At 46.4% G+C, this 14,957-nt stretch overlaps 2 protein-coding genes across 4 annotated transcripts in view; both read right to left on the bottom strand.

Annotated features, from left to right (window-relative positions):
* The window catches only part of SNX24 (sorting nexin 24), a 147,048-nt gene that overhangs the window by 27,944 nt on the left and 104,147 nt on the right, over positions 1 to 14,957 (bottom strand). The gene's annotated exons all lie outside the window — the stretch shown is intronic.
* On the bottom strand, positions 732 to 6,271 carry LOC140911724 (uncharacterized). The gene is made up of 3 exons (XM_073345340.1): positions 5,615 to 6,271; positions 4,882 to 5,026; positions 732 to 783 (listed from the first exon to the last, which is right to left on the bottom strand). Exons 1-3 carry the CDS (start codon positions 6,195 to 6,197, stop codon positions 732 to 734), a joined length of 780 nt encoding a protein of 259 aa, XP_073201441.1. The 5' UTR covers positions 6,198 to 6,271.

Genomic DNA, 14,957 nt, shown 5'->3' with positions numbered 1-14,957 from the left:
AAGGCCAACATAACTTGACCAGCAAGCGCTTATTAACCTTTTCTGTGCTGATGACAAATGAATAGCATCAGTCAGAGGGCTCCATTTTTCATTGCAGTTCGATAGTAATTTATCTCATTTTTCTATAAGGTTCCACATTCTTATTACTAAAGAGATGTAACTTGTCCAACCAAGGAGTAATTTTGAAATCAAATTGTGGGTTAAATCCTATAAAATAATTAGCATTTTTAAAATTAAATCAAATTGCCCAAACATTAAAAGTTACAATACCCTAAGCTGTTCTCAGTAAGCTGCATGTTTCTGGTGAATACGGAGACGACATTAAATATTTAAAACAAAGAGCAGTTTTTTTTGTAAACAATATCCATATATTTGGCAACAATATATGTCCTTTACTCAGCGAGGGGAGAGAAATTTGAATCTTCACCAGTAATACAAAGGAGGCTGAAGCTGAGATTCACTAAAACACTGGTTCACTAAAACATCCTCAGATTCTGGCTGTTCTGGTCACACCTCCTTCTCCACCTGTGTCGCTCACTCTGGAGGCACAGTTTCTGGCTGTGGGTTTCCCGGGCAAAGGAATTTGTAAGTGATTTGTGCTGCAACCTTCCCAATGAAAATTCTGCCACTAAGGACCCTGGTTTAATTACTAGCAGGTTTTGGAATTTGAAACTGAACTGAAATTATTATTTTTGCTACATTCCTTGGTATTCTACGGGACGGATGGGGTCTTAGCACAGTGCTGTAGTAAGTACGCTAACATGATCCATGGATGTATAAGCACTAGAATGCAGAGTAAATATAGCATTAGTGAGACAATAACCAGAATACTGTGTCCAACTTTGGTATCTACATAGATGCTGACAAAGGGTTCAGAAGAAAGCTACAAGAGTGATTTAAGGTCAGGAAAATCTGCCTTTACAGTCAGAGTTCTAAGAAGTTCAATCTATTTATCTTATTGAAGAGAATGTTTAAAGGTGATTGGATTATGGTCCACAAGTAATACACATGGGGAGAAGATTTATAATAGTAGAGGGTTCTTTAATTGAGCAGAAAAGAGACATAATGAGATCCAATGGCTGAAAGCTAAAGCTAGACAAATTCACTCAAGAAATAAGGCTTAATTTTTTAACAGTAAAGGTAATTAACCATTGGAATAACTAGCCTACGGGATGTGGTGGATTCTCCATCATTTGAAGTCTTTAAATCAAGACTGCATATGTCTTTCCATGTGCCTAGCTCAGCCAGAAGGCCTTGATGAAGAGCTTGATGAAGGAATTGTTGCGTGAAATTCCATGGCCTGTGTTATGCAGGAGATCATACTAGATTAACATAATGGTCCCTGCTGGCCCCAAATTCTATAAATCTCTTACTATTATTTCTTGTTTTTCATTGTGTCTGCATATGGTGTGGCATGGGGAACTATACCCTTAAATGGTTTAGCTTCTCAGACAGGAAGTCTGAGGGAGGGGTGCTGCAGAAGCACTTGTTCTGTTATGGACAGGCAACTGGGAACTGTATCACCAAATAAGGAGGATCTCTAGAATGGAGTATGAACTCCATTGACCACATGCACATCACTGGGACAACTTTTTTCCACAGTGGACAGAGAGGGTAATGTTGATTTTCCTAGAACAGATACAACCAACATGGTTGCACTGGTGTCACTATGGGTATGTCTACACTACGAAATTAGGTAGAATTTATAGAAGTCGGTTTTTTAGAAATCGGTTTTATATATTCGAGTGTGTGTGTCCCCACAGAAAATGCTCTAAGTGCATTAAGTGCATTAACTCGGCGGAGTGCTTCCACAGTACCGAGGCAAGCGTCGACTTCCAGAGCGTTGCACTGTGGGTAGCTATCCCACAGTTCCCGCAGTCTCCGCTGCCCATTGGAATTCTGGGTTGAGATCCCAATGCCTGATGGGGCTAAAACATTGTCGCGGGTGGTTCTGGGTACATATCGTCAGGCCCCCGTTCCCTCCCTCCCCCCGTGAAAGCAAGGGCAGACAATCATTTCGCGCCTTTTTTCCTGAGTTACCTGTGCAGACGCCATACCACGGCAAGCATGGAGCCCGCTCAGGTAACCGTCACCCTATGTCTCCTGGGTGCTGGCAGACGCGGTACGGCTTTGCTGCACAGTAGCAGCAACCCATTGCCTTCTGGCAGCAGACGGTGCAATACGACTGGTAGTCGTCCTCGTCGTGTCTGAGGTGCTCCTGGCCATGTCGGCTGGGAGCGCCTGGGCAGACATGGGCGCAGGGACTAAATTTGGAGTGACTTGACCAGGTCATTCTCTTTAGTCCTGCAGTCCTATTGAACCGTCTTATGGTGAGCGGGCAGGCGATACGGACTGCTAGCAGTCGTACTGTACCATCTTCTGCCAGGCAGGCAAGAGATGAGGATTGCTAGCAGTCGTATTGTACCATCTTATGCCAGGCAGGCAAGAGATGAAGATGGTTAGCAGTCGTACTGTACCATCTTCTGCCAAGCAGCCATGAGATGTGGATGGCATGCAGTCCTTCTGCACCGTCTGCTGCCAGCCAAAGATGTAAAAGATAGATGGAGTGGGTCAGAACAAGAAATAGACCAGATTTGTTTTGTACTCATTTGCCTCCTCCCCTGTCTAGATCACACTGCAGTCACTCACAGAGAAGGTGCAGCGAGGTAAATCTAGCCATGTATCAATCAGAGGCCAGGCTAACCTCCTTGTTCCAATAACAACGATAACTTAGGTGCACCATTTCTTATTGGAACCCTCCGTGAAGTCCTGCCTGAAATACTCCTTGATGTACAGGCACACCCTTTGTTGATTTTAGCTCCCTGAAGCCAACCCTGTAAGCCGTGTCATCAGTCGCCCCTCCCTCCGTCAGAGCAACGGCAGACAATCGTTCCGCGCCTTTTTTCTGTGCGGACGCCATACCAAGGCAAGCATGGAGGCTGCTGAGCTCATTTTGGCAATTAGGAGCACATTAAACACCACACGCATTATCCAGCAGTATATGCAGCACCAGAACATGGCAACGCGATACCGGGCGAGGAGGCGACGTCAGCGCGGTCCCGTGAGTGATCAGGACATGGACACAGATTTCTCTGAAAGCGTGGGCCCTGACAATGCATGCATCATGGTGCTAATGGGGCAGGTTCATGCTGTGGAACGCCGATTCTGGGCTCGGGAAACAAGCACAGACTGGTGGGACCGCATAGTGTTGCAGGTCTGGGACGATTCCCAGTGGCTGCGAAACTTTCGCATGCGTAAGGGCACTTTCATGGAACTTTGTGACTTGCTTTCCCCTGCCCTGAAGCGCATGAATACCAGGATGAGAGCAGCCCTCACAGTTGAGAAGCGAGTGGTGATAGCCCTGTGGAAGCTTGCAACGCCAGACAGCTACCGGTCAGTTGGGAATCAATTTGGAGTGGGCAAATCTACTGTGGGGGCTGCTGTTATGCAAGTAGCTCACGCAATCAAAGCTCTGCTGATATGAAGGGTAGTGACCGTGGGAAATGTGCAGGTCATAGTGGATGGCTTTGCTGCAATGGGATTCCCTAACTGTGGTGGGGCTATAGACGGAACCCATATCCCTATCTTGGCACCGGAGCACCAAGCCGCCGAGTACATAAACCGCAAGGGGTACTTTTCGATAGTGCTGCAAGCTCTGGTGGATCACAAGGGACGTTTCACCAACATCAACGTGGGATGGCCGGGAAAGGTCCATGATGCTCGCATCTTCAGGAACTCTGGTCTGTTTCAAAAGCTGCAGGAAGGGACTTTATTCCCAGACCAGAAAATAACTGTTGGGGATGTTGAAATGCCTATATGTTTCCTTGGGGACCCAGCCTACCCCTTAATGCCATGGCTCATGAAGCCGTACACAGGCAGCCTGGACAGTAGTCAGGAGCTGTTCAACTACAGGCTGAGGAAGTGCAGAATGGTGGTAGAATGTGCATTTGGACGTTTAAAGGCGCGCTGGCGCAGTTTACTGACTCGCTTAGACCTCAGCGAAACCAATATTCCCACTGTTATTACTGCTTGCTGTGTGCTCCACAATATCTGTGAGAGTAAGGGGGAGACGTTTATGGCGGGGTGGGAGGCTGAGGCAAATCGCCTAGCTGCTGGTTACGCGCAGCCAGACACCAGGGCGGTTAGAAGAGCACAGGAGGGCGCGGTACGCATCAGAGAAGCTTTGAAAACCAGTTTCATGACTGGCCAGGCTACGGTGTGAAAGTTCTGTTTGTTTCTCCTTGATGAAACCCCCCGCCCCTTGGTTCACTCTACTTCCCTGTAAGCTAACCACTCTCCCCTCCTCCCTTTAATCACCGCTTGCAGAGGCAATAAAGTCATTGCTGCTTCACAGTCATGCATTCGTTATTCATTCATCACACAAATAGGGAGATGACTACCAAGGTATCCCAGGAGGGGTGGTGGAGGAGGGAAGGAAAATGCCACACAGCACTTTAAGCACAGCACTTTAAAAGTTTACAACTTTAAAATTTATTGAATGACAGCCTTCTTTTTTTTGGGCAATCCTCTGTGGTGGAGTGGCTGGTTGGCTGGAGGCCCCCCCACCGCGTTCTTGGGCGTCTGGGTGTGGAGGCTATGGAACTTGGGGAGGAGGGCGGTTGGTTACAGAGGGGCAGCAGTGGCAGTCTGTGCTCCAGCTGCCTTTGCTGCAGCTCAACCATACACTGGAGCATACTGGTTTGGTCCTGCAGCAGCCTCAGCATTGAATCCTGCCTCCTCTCATCACGCTGCCGCCACATTTGAGCTTCAGCCCTGTCTTCAGCCCGCCACTTACTCTCTTCAGCCCGCCACTTACTCTCTTCAGCCCGCCACCTCTCCTCCCGGTCATTTTGTGCTTTCCTGCACTCTGACATTATTTGCCTCCACGCATTTGTCTGTGCTCTGTCAGTGTGGGAGGACAGCATGAGCTCGGAGAACATTTCATCGCGAGTGCGTTTTTCTTTCTTTCTAAGCTTCACTAGCCTCTGGGAAGGAGAAGATCCTGTGATCATTGAAACACATGCAGCTGGTGGAGAAAAAAAAAGGGACAGCGGTATTTAAAAAGACACATTTTATAAAACAGTCGCTACACTCTTTCAGGGTAAACCTTGCTGTTAACATTACATACATAGCACATGTGCTTTCGTTACAAGGTCGCATTTTGCCTCCTCCCACCGCGTGACTACCCCCTCAACCTTCCCCCCTCCCTGTGGCTAACAGCGGGGAACATTTCTGTTTAGCCACAGGCAAACAGCCCAGCAGGAATGGGCTCCTCTGAGTGTCCCCTGAAGAAAAGCACTCTATTTCAACCAGGTGACCATGAATTATATCTCACTCTCCTGAGGATAACACAGAGAGATAAAGAACGGATTTTGGTTGAATGCCAGCAAACATACACTGCAATGCTTTGTTCTACAGTGATTCCCGAGTACGTGTTACTGGCCTGGAGTGGTAAAGTGTCCTACCATGAAGGACGAAATAAGGCTGCCCTCCCCAGAAACCTTTTGCAAAGGCTTTAGGACTACATCTAGGAGAACCGCAAATGCCAGGGCAAAGTAATCCTTTCACATGCTTGCTTTTAAACCATGTATAGCATTTTAAAAGGTACACTCACCAGAGGTCCCTTCTCCGCCTGCTGGGTCCAGGAGGCAGCCTTGGGTGGGTTCGGGGGGTACTGGCTCCAGGTCTAGGGTGAGAAACAGTTCCTGGCTGTCGGGAAAACCGGTTTCTCCGCTTGCTTGCTGTGAGCTATCTACAACCTCCTCCTCCTCCTCATCTTCTTCGTCCCCAAAACCTGCTTCCGTATTGCCTCCATCTCCATTGAAGGAGTCAAACAAGACGGCTGGGGTAGTGGTGGCTGAACCCCCTAAAATGGCATGCAGCTCATCATAGAAGCGGCATGTTTGGGGCTCTGACCCAGAGCGGCTGTTCGCCTCTCTGGTTTTCTGGTAGGCTTGCCTCAGCTCCTTCAGTTTCATGCGGCACTGCTTCGGGTCCCTGTTATGGCCTCTGTCCTTCATGCCCTGGGAGATTTTCACAAAGGTTTTGGCATTTCGAAAACTGGAATGGAGTTCTGATAGCACGGATTCCTCTCCCCAAACAGCGATCAGATCCCGTACCTCCCGTTCGGTCCATGCTGGAGCTCTTTTGCGATTCTGGGACTCCATCATGGTCACCTGTGCTGATGAGCTCTGCATGGTCACCTGCAGCTTGCCACGCTGGCCAAACAGGAAATGAGATTCAAAAGTTTGTGGTTCTTTTCCTGTCTACCTGGCCAGTGCATCTGAGTTGAGAGTTCTGTCCAGAGCGGTCAGAATGGAGCACTCTGGGATAGCTCCCGGAGGCCAATACCATCGAATTGTGTCCACAGTACCCCAAATTCGAGCCGGGAACGTCGATTTAAGCGCTAATCCACTTGTCAGGGGTGGAGTAAGGAAATCGATTTTAAGAGCCCTTTAAGTCGAAATAAAGGGCTTCACTGTGTGGACGGGTGCAGGTTTAAATCGATTTAACGCTGCTAAATTCGACCTAAAGTCCTAGTGTAGACCAGGGCAAAGAGGAGTTTTGTCCACGTAAAAAAAAATATGTAGATTCCAGTTGAACATTTGCCTTAAAAGTCCTGTTTGCACTACACAAATGGCTGTTTTAGGAAAACAGTTTTGAAAAACAGTTTCAAGTAGCTATGCTGCCAGTACAGATGGGCCACAGATAGAGAGAGAATTTTAAAAATCCATTCTGGACACTAACGGAAAAGTTGTTTATAAGAAAATTCCACCCTATTCACACTGACAGTACAACTATGCTAGCTGAAACAGTTTTATAAAACTGGTTAGAAATAGCAGTTTCTTTAGTGCATACAGGACCATGGATACACTCCACTCCTTTTTTCCAATTGGAATAAACTACAATCATTTTCCCTCCAGCCCTTGTCTATACTAAAAGTAGAGACACATTTTGGAACAGACCACCTCTTCTGATCTAGTTAGAACAAATGTCAGCAGCTTTTCTGTAAATACAACTATGTACCAACTATGTTTATCCATCAGCACTCACCATGCTTCTTACTCATGTTTATATCAGTAGATTCTGGGAAAATCTGGGAATTTATCTGGGGACTGAGCGCCCAGAGGACATGTATGCTGAGTGACACCAAAAGCAATACAATCTGGGATATCCTGCCGCACATACAGCTGGGAGGAAGGAGAACCGGCCAAACTGGTTACTTAAACAGAGCTCCCTAACTGTGCTTATGTTGCAGAAACAAAACAAAACAAAAAGATCAAACAAAACCCAGTGTGCGAAAAAAGTAACAGAAATAAAACCATGTCCCACTTTCGACCCCGGGCAAGGGTGTAATATTGACTAGCTATATGGTTACTTAACAGCGAATTAACCATGTGATGCACAGATCCAAACCACGTTTACAGTCAGCCACACCCACTAACACAACAAACTCCATTGGAAGTTGTAGACTAAACACGGCTTTATTGAAAGCTTAAATGCTGTAGGAAGTAATAACTTTTGTGACAAGACCTAAATTGTGAAATCTGTCATTTTCTATGCCTGTTATTTTCTGCAGCCTCTGCCTGTTTCAAATCCCCTAAGCTAGTGGTCCCCAACCTTTCTGTGGGAATAGCATATTCCTATTCCCAGAATCATAGAATCATAGAATATCAGGGTTGGAAGGGACCCCAGAAGGTCATCTAGTCCAACCCCCTGCTCAAAGCAGGACCAATTCCCAGTTAAATCATCCCAGCCAGGGCTTTGTCAAGCCTGACCTTAAAAACCTCTAAGGAAGGAGATTCTACCACCTCCCTAGGTAACGCATTCCAGTGTTTCACCACCCTCTTAGTGAAAAAGTTTTTCCTAATATCCAATCTAAACCTCCCCCACTGCAACTTGAGACCATTACTCCTCGTTCTGTCATCTGCTACCATTGAGAACAGTCTAGAGCCATCCTCTTTGGAACCCCCTTTCAGGTAGTTGAAAGCAGCTATCAAATCCCCCCTCATTCTTCTCTTCTGCAGGCTAAACAATCCCAGCTCCCTCAGCCTCTCCTCATAACTCATGTGTTCCAGTCCCCTAATCATTTTTGTTGCCCTTCGCTGGACTCTCTCCAATTTATCCACATCCTTCTTGAAGTGTGGGGCCCAAAACTGCACACAGTACTCCAGATGAGGCCTCACCAATGTCGAATAGAGGGGAACGATCACGTCCCTCGATCTGCTCGCTATGCCCCTACTTATACATCCCAAAATGCCATTGGCCTTCTTGGCAACAAGGGCACACTGCTGACTCATATCCAGCTTCTCGTCCACTGTCACCCCTAGGTCCTTTTCTGCAGAACTGCTGCCTAGCCATTCGGTCCCTAGTCTGTAGCTGTGCATTGGGTTCTTCCGTCCTAAGTGCAGGACCCTGCACTTATCCTTATTGAACCTCATCAGATTCCTTTTGGCCCAATCTTCCAATTGGTCTAGGTCCTTCTGTATCCTATCCCTCCCTTCCAGCGTATCTACCACTCCTCCCAGTTTAGTATCATCCGCAAATTTGCTGAGAGTGCAATCCACACCATCCTCCAGATCATTTATGAAGATATTGAATAAAACCGGCCCCAGGACCGACCCTTGGGGCACTCCACTTGATACCGACTTCAGAAGACTGAAGCCTCGCTGCCAAAATGCCACCAAGAAACAGTAACGCTTCTCGGTGGCATTTCAGTGGCACGGTTTCCTGCGGGCACACACCAGTGCGCCCGCGGGCACCGCGTTGGGGACCCCTGCCCTAAGCCATCCAGTTTCCTACTGGAGTTTACTTCTTTACTGTGTACGTAACGCATAGTGTGTGTTAAGGGAGGAATATCAATGATATATCTTAATGGTGGCCTTCTCTGTACAATCTATGTCCTAACATTCTGAAAAGGACTTAAAGAGGTGAGGTTTAGAACTCTCTTTTCAAAGAGAAATTAATCAGACTAATTTTAGAGCCACAGACAAAATTTCTGTTTTGTGATAACTAGGGGAATAGGGTAGGGAGTAGGTACTAAAATAGTCCTTATTTGTTTTATGTAAAATTTGCATTCATTGATAATGTTGGCTCACTCTTTTATACTAAGCCTTGAACTAATTGATCCCAGTTAATCTGTTCCACTCTTTGATAGCTTATTTATCAGATTGGGAAAGATAGATTTAATGGTATCCACTTGAAACAGGTTCTTTAATTGGAAACACTAGAGTGTTTAGCTTGCTTTGTGCTCTAGTAATTAAGGATAATTTGGAAAAGTGGTTTTTTTACCCCTACTATTGTCTCCTTGATTAGATTTCCAAAGAAGCAGACAAAACAAATGACAATACCACCTAACGATATTGGTTCAAATAAAAGCCCAACAGCCAAATTACTTACTATGAGAAATGTGAACCATCCCCATCAATTTCAATGTTGTGTTACATTTATTTCACTGTATCTTTGCTTCCTGTGTAAGTAAATGGCAATGTTTCTTACAAAATGCAGAGTTCTATACCTTCCCTTATACAATTATCCATTCCCCAAATAAGCCAAATCAACAGAAGAAATTATTTTTCTTGATTAAGCGCCCACATTTCTCTTGGGATGAAACAAAACAAACAATTAATCTTTCCTTGTTTGTTCTCTGAAGAACCTGCATTCCTTAAATGTACGAAAGCCAAGGTACCTGTGGCAGTCAGTTGGCAGCAATTAGGCTTGAGCTGAAAATGAATGGACTAGAGTCAGAGTGCCTAATCGGCTGAGAGTTTCTACAAGAGGGCAAGGTTACGCCAGGAAAATTCCCTTGCTGTGGAAATACTGTTAAGAATTACCATTTGACTTCAGCATAATTAACAAGGTTTGGGAATTTATATGAACTAAGTAATTGGAAAGAATTAGCAAGAGATATATACATTAATCTTCACCACTTACAATGTAGTTAATGAAATTAAAGGTTCCAGTTCTACTTCATGCTTGGTTTAGTTTCTGCAAACTTTTTATTTCACCTGTAGATCAAGAAAAATATACTAGATAAAAAAATATACTAGGCAATGGTAGTAGAGAGTAGAAAATAGGGGATTGTGTTGCAAAAGTGAGAGAGTTTTCACATTTATACTATTTGAAGATTTTGTTAGGCATGGATGATAGTATTTACACGTGCACCACTGAACAAACTTCATGACATTTATGGGTGTTAATGGCCACTGAACAATAACTTGAAAAATCCATACCACAATTTATAAATATGGAAGTCATTTAGCTGAGCCAGTGGTCCCCAAACTGTGGGGCATACCCCCCTAAGGGGATACAGAGGAACCTTCAGGGGGGCACATGGCTGGACCTGGACCAGCCTCCACACGGTGTAGGGAGGGAGCGTCACCCAGCCCCACTCTGACCCCAGCCACAGCTCCACTCCACCTCCAGCCCAGCTCTGGCCCCAACCGCAGCCCAGCTCCAACCCAGCCACAGCTCCACTCAGCTCTGTCCAAATTCCCTCTCCGCCCTCAGGCCAGCTCTATCCTCATTCCCTCTCTACCCACAGGCCAGCTCCACCTCTAGTCCAGCCCCTCCCCCACACCTAGTTCAGCTCTCAGCTTTGCCTTCAGCCCAAGGTCCTCTGCTGAGCCACTGTGCAGTAATAGAGGGGGGAGGGGTCACAAACAGATGCCATTACTATTAAGCGGGGGTGGGGGGCATGACAGAAAAAGTTTGGGCACCACTAAGCTAAGCGTATTTATTTCTCCCTGACATTCAGGTTAATTCAAACCTACCTTAATTAAGATGTGTTAAACCAAAAGGCCTCCAAAAAATGAATTCTGTTATCCTAAATTGTGAATTACTAGTTTTTGGATTAAGCAAGCAGTGAAACGTAAAAGCTACTACTGCACGTTGGATTTTCAAGGTTTAGACTGAGGAATCAGACACAGTATGGCAAATTAACAAGTATTTCTGATTCTCCTGTCCTACATCCGAGGAAGAGAATATCTTCCCTTAATTCATCCTTAAAGCCTTTAGCATTTTTCTCAAAAGAAGCTATATATATTGCTAAGGAAGGAAGACAAATACATGTGTATTATATTCAGGATAAAATGCATAATTTAATAAACTGAAGTCCCATTATATTAGAGGGCTCTGGTGACCACAACAGGATTCCTACCTTCTTTCGCACCATCTCCAACTCCAGCTATCAACTTCCCGCACCCACATGTTATTTAACTACCACCAGCACAGTTTTCACCTCATGCTCAAGCAGCCTTTCTTGGCCTGCCAGGGCACTTTTATGTCACTCATCCAATTTTACATTCACCACTGTTGGAGTGGCAGCACCAGAGTTAATGCTGGCTTGATTTAACACTTCACGTGTGTTACATTATAATGTGATTTACATATTTTGTCTTTTAGCATGGCTTGCAATATATTTAATATTGCAATAACATGATTATTTATTGTTATTTAATAACACTAAACTATACACACAAAAACTACATGAGTGGTTTTTTTTAATATGCATATTATTAAGGTTGCAAAGTCAACACTCAAAAGTTAGGAAATGCCGGAATTAAGGTTAGGTGTGCAACCTTAATTCAGCCCTCTTGTGCATATGCATTATGACACAGTCTGTAACTACATAATCACATGCTATTTTTTCTACATAACTCCTGACTTAGTCAATGCACAGGGTGGATGGTGCTCACTTAATTAACAGCGAGCTAGTCCATATTTTGTTTCCTCCTCAGTGTTCAGTGTGTGGCCTGAGGATGTATTTAGTGCACACTATTCAAACTTCATTCTGAAGATAGAATTATTAATTTCCTCATGAACTTTTCTGTGGCACTCACCATTATAGTATCTAAGTGTTTCACAAACATTAATAAATTTATCTTCACAATACATTTGTGAGGTGACAGGGGAATATTATCTCCATTTTACAGATAGGGAGTTAAGGCAGAGAGAGATTAACGTCAAAAGTATCAACTAATTTTGGAAGGCCTACCTGAGACATCTAGGATGCGAGTTTCAGAGTATGTGGCACTATACAGTACTTAATATATTCAAAGCACAGCTCCCACAAACTTAAGCTGCAACTATGAGTGCTCAGCACTTCTGCAAATCAGATCCCAGGGTCTCAAGTTGGGCACCCAGAAAATGAGGAGCAAACAATTACTGACCACCCGTAAAAACTGTGGTTTAAGTGACTTGCCTATTATCACATGGGAACTCTGTGGCAGGAGGAGGAATAGAATCCAATTCTACAGGATGCCATTCATCTGCCTCAACCACAAGACCATTCTTTCTTTTCCTGCTGTCCCCTGGCCTCATTCACTGCACACCCTCCAACTGCTGCAACAAATGCTGCAGGGGGTCTTACAGACAACAACGTCTTTCACTACACGACCCAGACTCATCCTAATAGCAAGTCCTTTCTATACACTAAATAAGGCAGGGGTCCTGTGGAAAAAACAGTATGTGATTATGTAATTATAGATGACAACATAATGCGTATTCACAAATTATCCCAGTTCTCCTCACCTGTACAATATCCAGCGTTAAAGCTGCAGTGAAGAAAATGAAATACACTACTCATTACCCTTAATTTAAAATGCAATATATGGTTTTGTACATGCAGAAATTTGCATCACTACCAAATCAACTTCCCCACTCACCAATAATTCACTTAGAAATGATTCCGTATAGTTACTAAGAAAAAGAAATGAAGTTTTAAAAATTCCCCCTGCAAAGGAGTATTCAAAAAAGTAAGAAAGACTACTGAGTTTGCCAAACAATAGGAATGTAAGTATCAAAAAAGACAATATATGCCGTAACACTGATTGTATTTTAAAATGTGTACATTCATAGTCAGATTGTCTAAAAAGATATGGAGAAACCTAGTCAATTCCTGCAGTAATACAGCCTGAAAACATTTTTCTCCAGGCAAATTTGTCAAATCTAGTAAACACTGATGAATGGAAGACAGCATGGTTTAGTACATGGATTCTCAATCTCACCCTTTCTTCATAGCTAGATGGAAGCGGGATCCCAAAACTTTTTAATATTGTAGAACGAGCCACAGTACGGAAAAAGGTTGACAGCCATTAGACCAGGGGTATGCAAACTTTTTGGCCCGAGGGCCACGACCAGGTTATGAAACTTTATGGAGGACCGGGTAGGGAAGGCTGTGCCTCCCCAAACAGCCTGGACACCGCCCCCTATCTGCCCCCTCACTGCCCCCCTCAGAACCAGTGACCCATCCAACCCGCCTTGCTCCTTGACCCCTGACTGCCCCCTCCCGGGATCCCATCCCCATCCAACCCCCTCCGCTCACTGTCCCCTGACTGCCCTGCCCCCTATCCACACCTCTGCTCCCTGACAAACCCCCCGGGACTCCCACCCCCTATCCAACCCCACCTGTCCCCTGACTGCACCGATCCCTATTCACACCCCCGCCCCCGGGACTCTCACCCCCTATCCAGCCCCCTCACTCGCCATCCCCTGACCACCCCCCACCTCAGAACCTCCGCCCCATCCAACCGCCCCCTGATCCCTGTCCCCCTGATCCCTGGACTCCCGGTACCTCCTGCCCCTTATTCAACCCCCACCCCGACCCCTTACCACGCCGCTCAGAGAGGCAGGAGCTCGCAGCCACACTGCTGCCCTGCTCGGCAGAAGCGGCAGGCCAGAGCGCTGGCGGCATGGTGCACTGAGGCTGCGGGGGAGGGAGGACAGCAGGGGAGGAGCTGGGGACTAGTCTCTCCAACTGGGAGCTCAGGGGCTGGGTAGGACGGTTCAGCGGTCCAGATGTGGCCTGCGGGCCATACTTTGCCCACCTCTACATTAGACTGTAGTGGCTTTAGAACTGGACTGAGAATCAGGAAACATGGGTTCTATTCCTGGCTTTACCACTGACATGCTGTGTGGCGTGACCAGATCATTTATCTGTTTTGCCTCCTACCCTCTGTCTTGTCTGTTTAGACTGTAAGAACATCAGGGCAGGGACTGTTTCTTACTATGTACACTTCTACCCCGATATAACGCGACCTTACATAACGCAGGTTTGCAAACAACGTGGTAAAGCTCCGACACGCTGCTCTGAGCAGCGTGTTAAGGGGGCCGGGCCGGGGTCGAGGGGTTGGATAAGGGCAGAGGGTCTCAGGGGTGGTCAGGGGTTCCCCCCCGGGTCTGGGAGGCAGAAGCTGGGGGGGGCATTTTTGGGGGCCCTGCAGTCCCAGAGTGGCCTGGGAGATTAGCGGGGGCCCGGGAGCAGCCCGCTCCGCTTCCCTCGCCCCGGACCCAGTCAGGTAGCTTGGGGGAGAGGGCTTGGGGGAAGGGATCCCCGCACAGTCACCGGCGGAAGTGGAGCAGCCCGGCCTCCGTCCGCTCCACTCCACCAGCTCCCAGACGCGGCGCCCCGCTTCAGGTGAGTGCGGGGAGGTTGGGGAAAGGACGCCCCCCCGCACTCACCTGCGGCAGGAAGTGGAGCGCCGCGGCTGGGAGCTGGCGGAGTGGAGTGGGCTAAGGCCAGGCTGCTCCGCTTCCTGCCGCTGCGTGTCTGTCAGGGGGCAAGGGGTGTGGATAGGGGTCAGAGCAGTCAGGGGACAGGGAGCAGGGGGATTGGCTAAGGGGTAGGGTCCTGGGGGTGATTAGGGACAGGGGTCTCTGGAGGGGGCGGTCAGGGAACAAGGAACAGCGGGGGCCAAAGCAAGTTCAATATAATGCAGTCTCACCTATAACGCAGTGAGATTTTTTTCATCTCCCGAGGACTGCATTATATTGGGGTAGAGGTGTATCTGTATAGCAACTAGTAATACTAGAATGAAAAGAAAATGAGAATTAAGTATATCAGTAACTTTGTCTCTAAAATTGTCCTGAATTTTAATTAAAATTTTGCTTTTTTAATGAACAAAATTTGCTTTGAAACAAGCCTGAAATATGAGTAAAAAGTAAACCACTCAGGAAAT

This window comes from Lepidochelys kempii, chromosome 5 (genome assembly GCF_965140265.1).
Source record: "Lepidochelys kempii isolate rLepKem1 chromosome 5, rLepKem1.hap2, whole genome shotgun sequence".
NCBI classification, from domain to species: domain Eukaryota; kingdom Metazoa; phylum Chordata; order Testudines; family Cheloniidae; genus Lepidochelys; species Lepidochelys kempii.
This window is presented reverse-complemented; position numbering and strand designations above follow the sequence as displayed.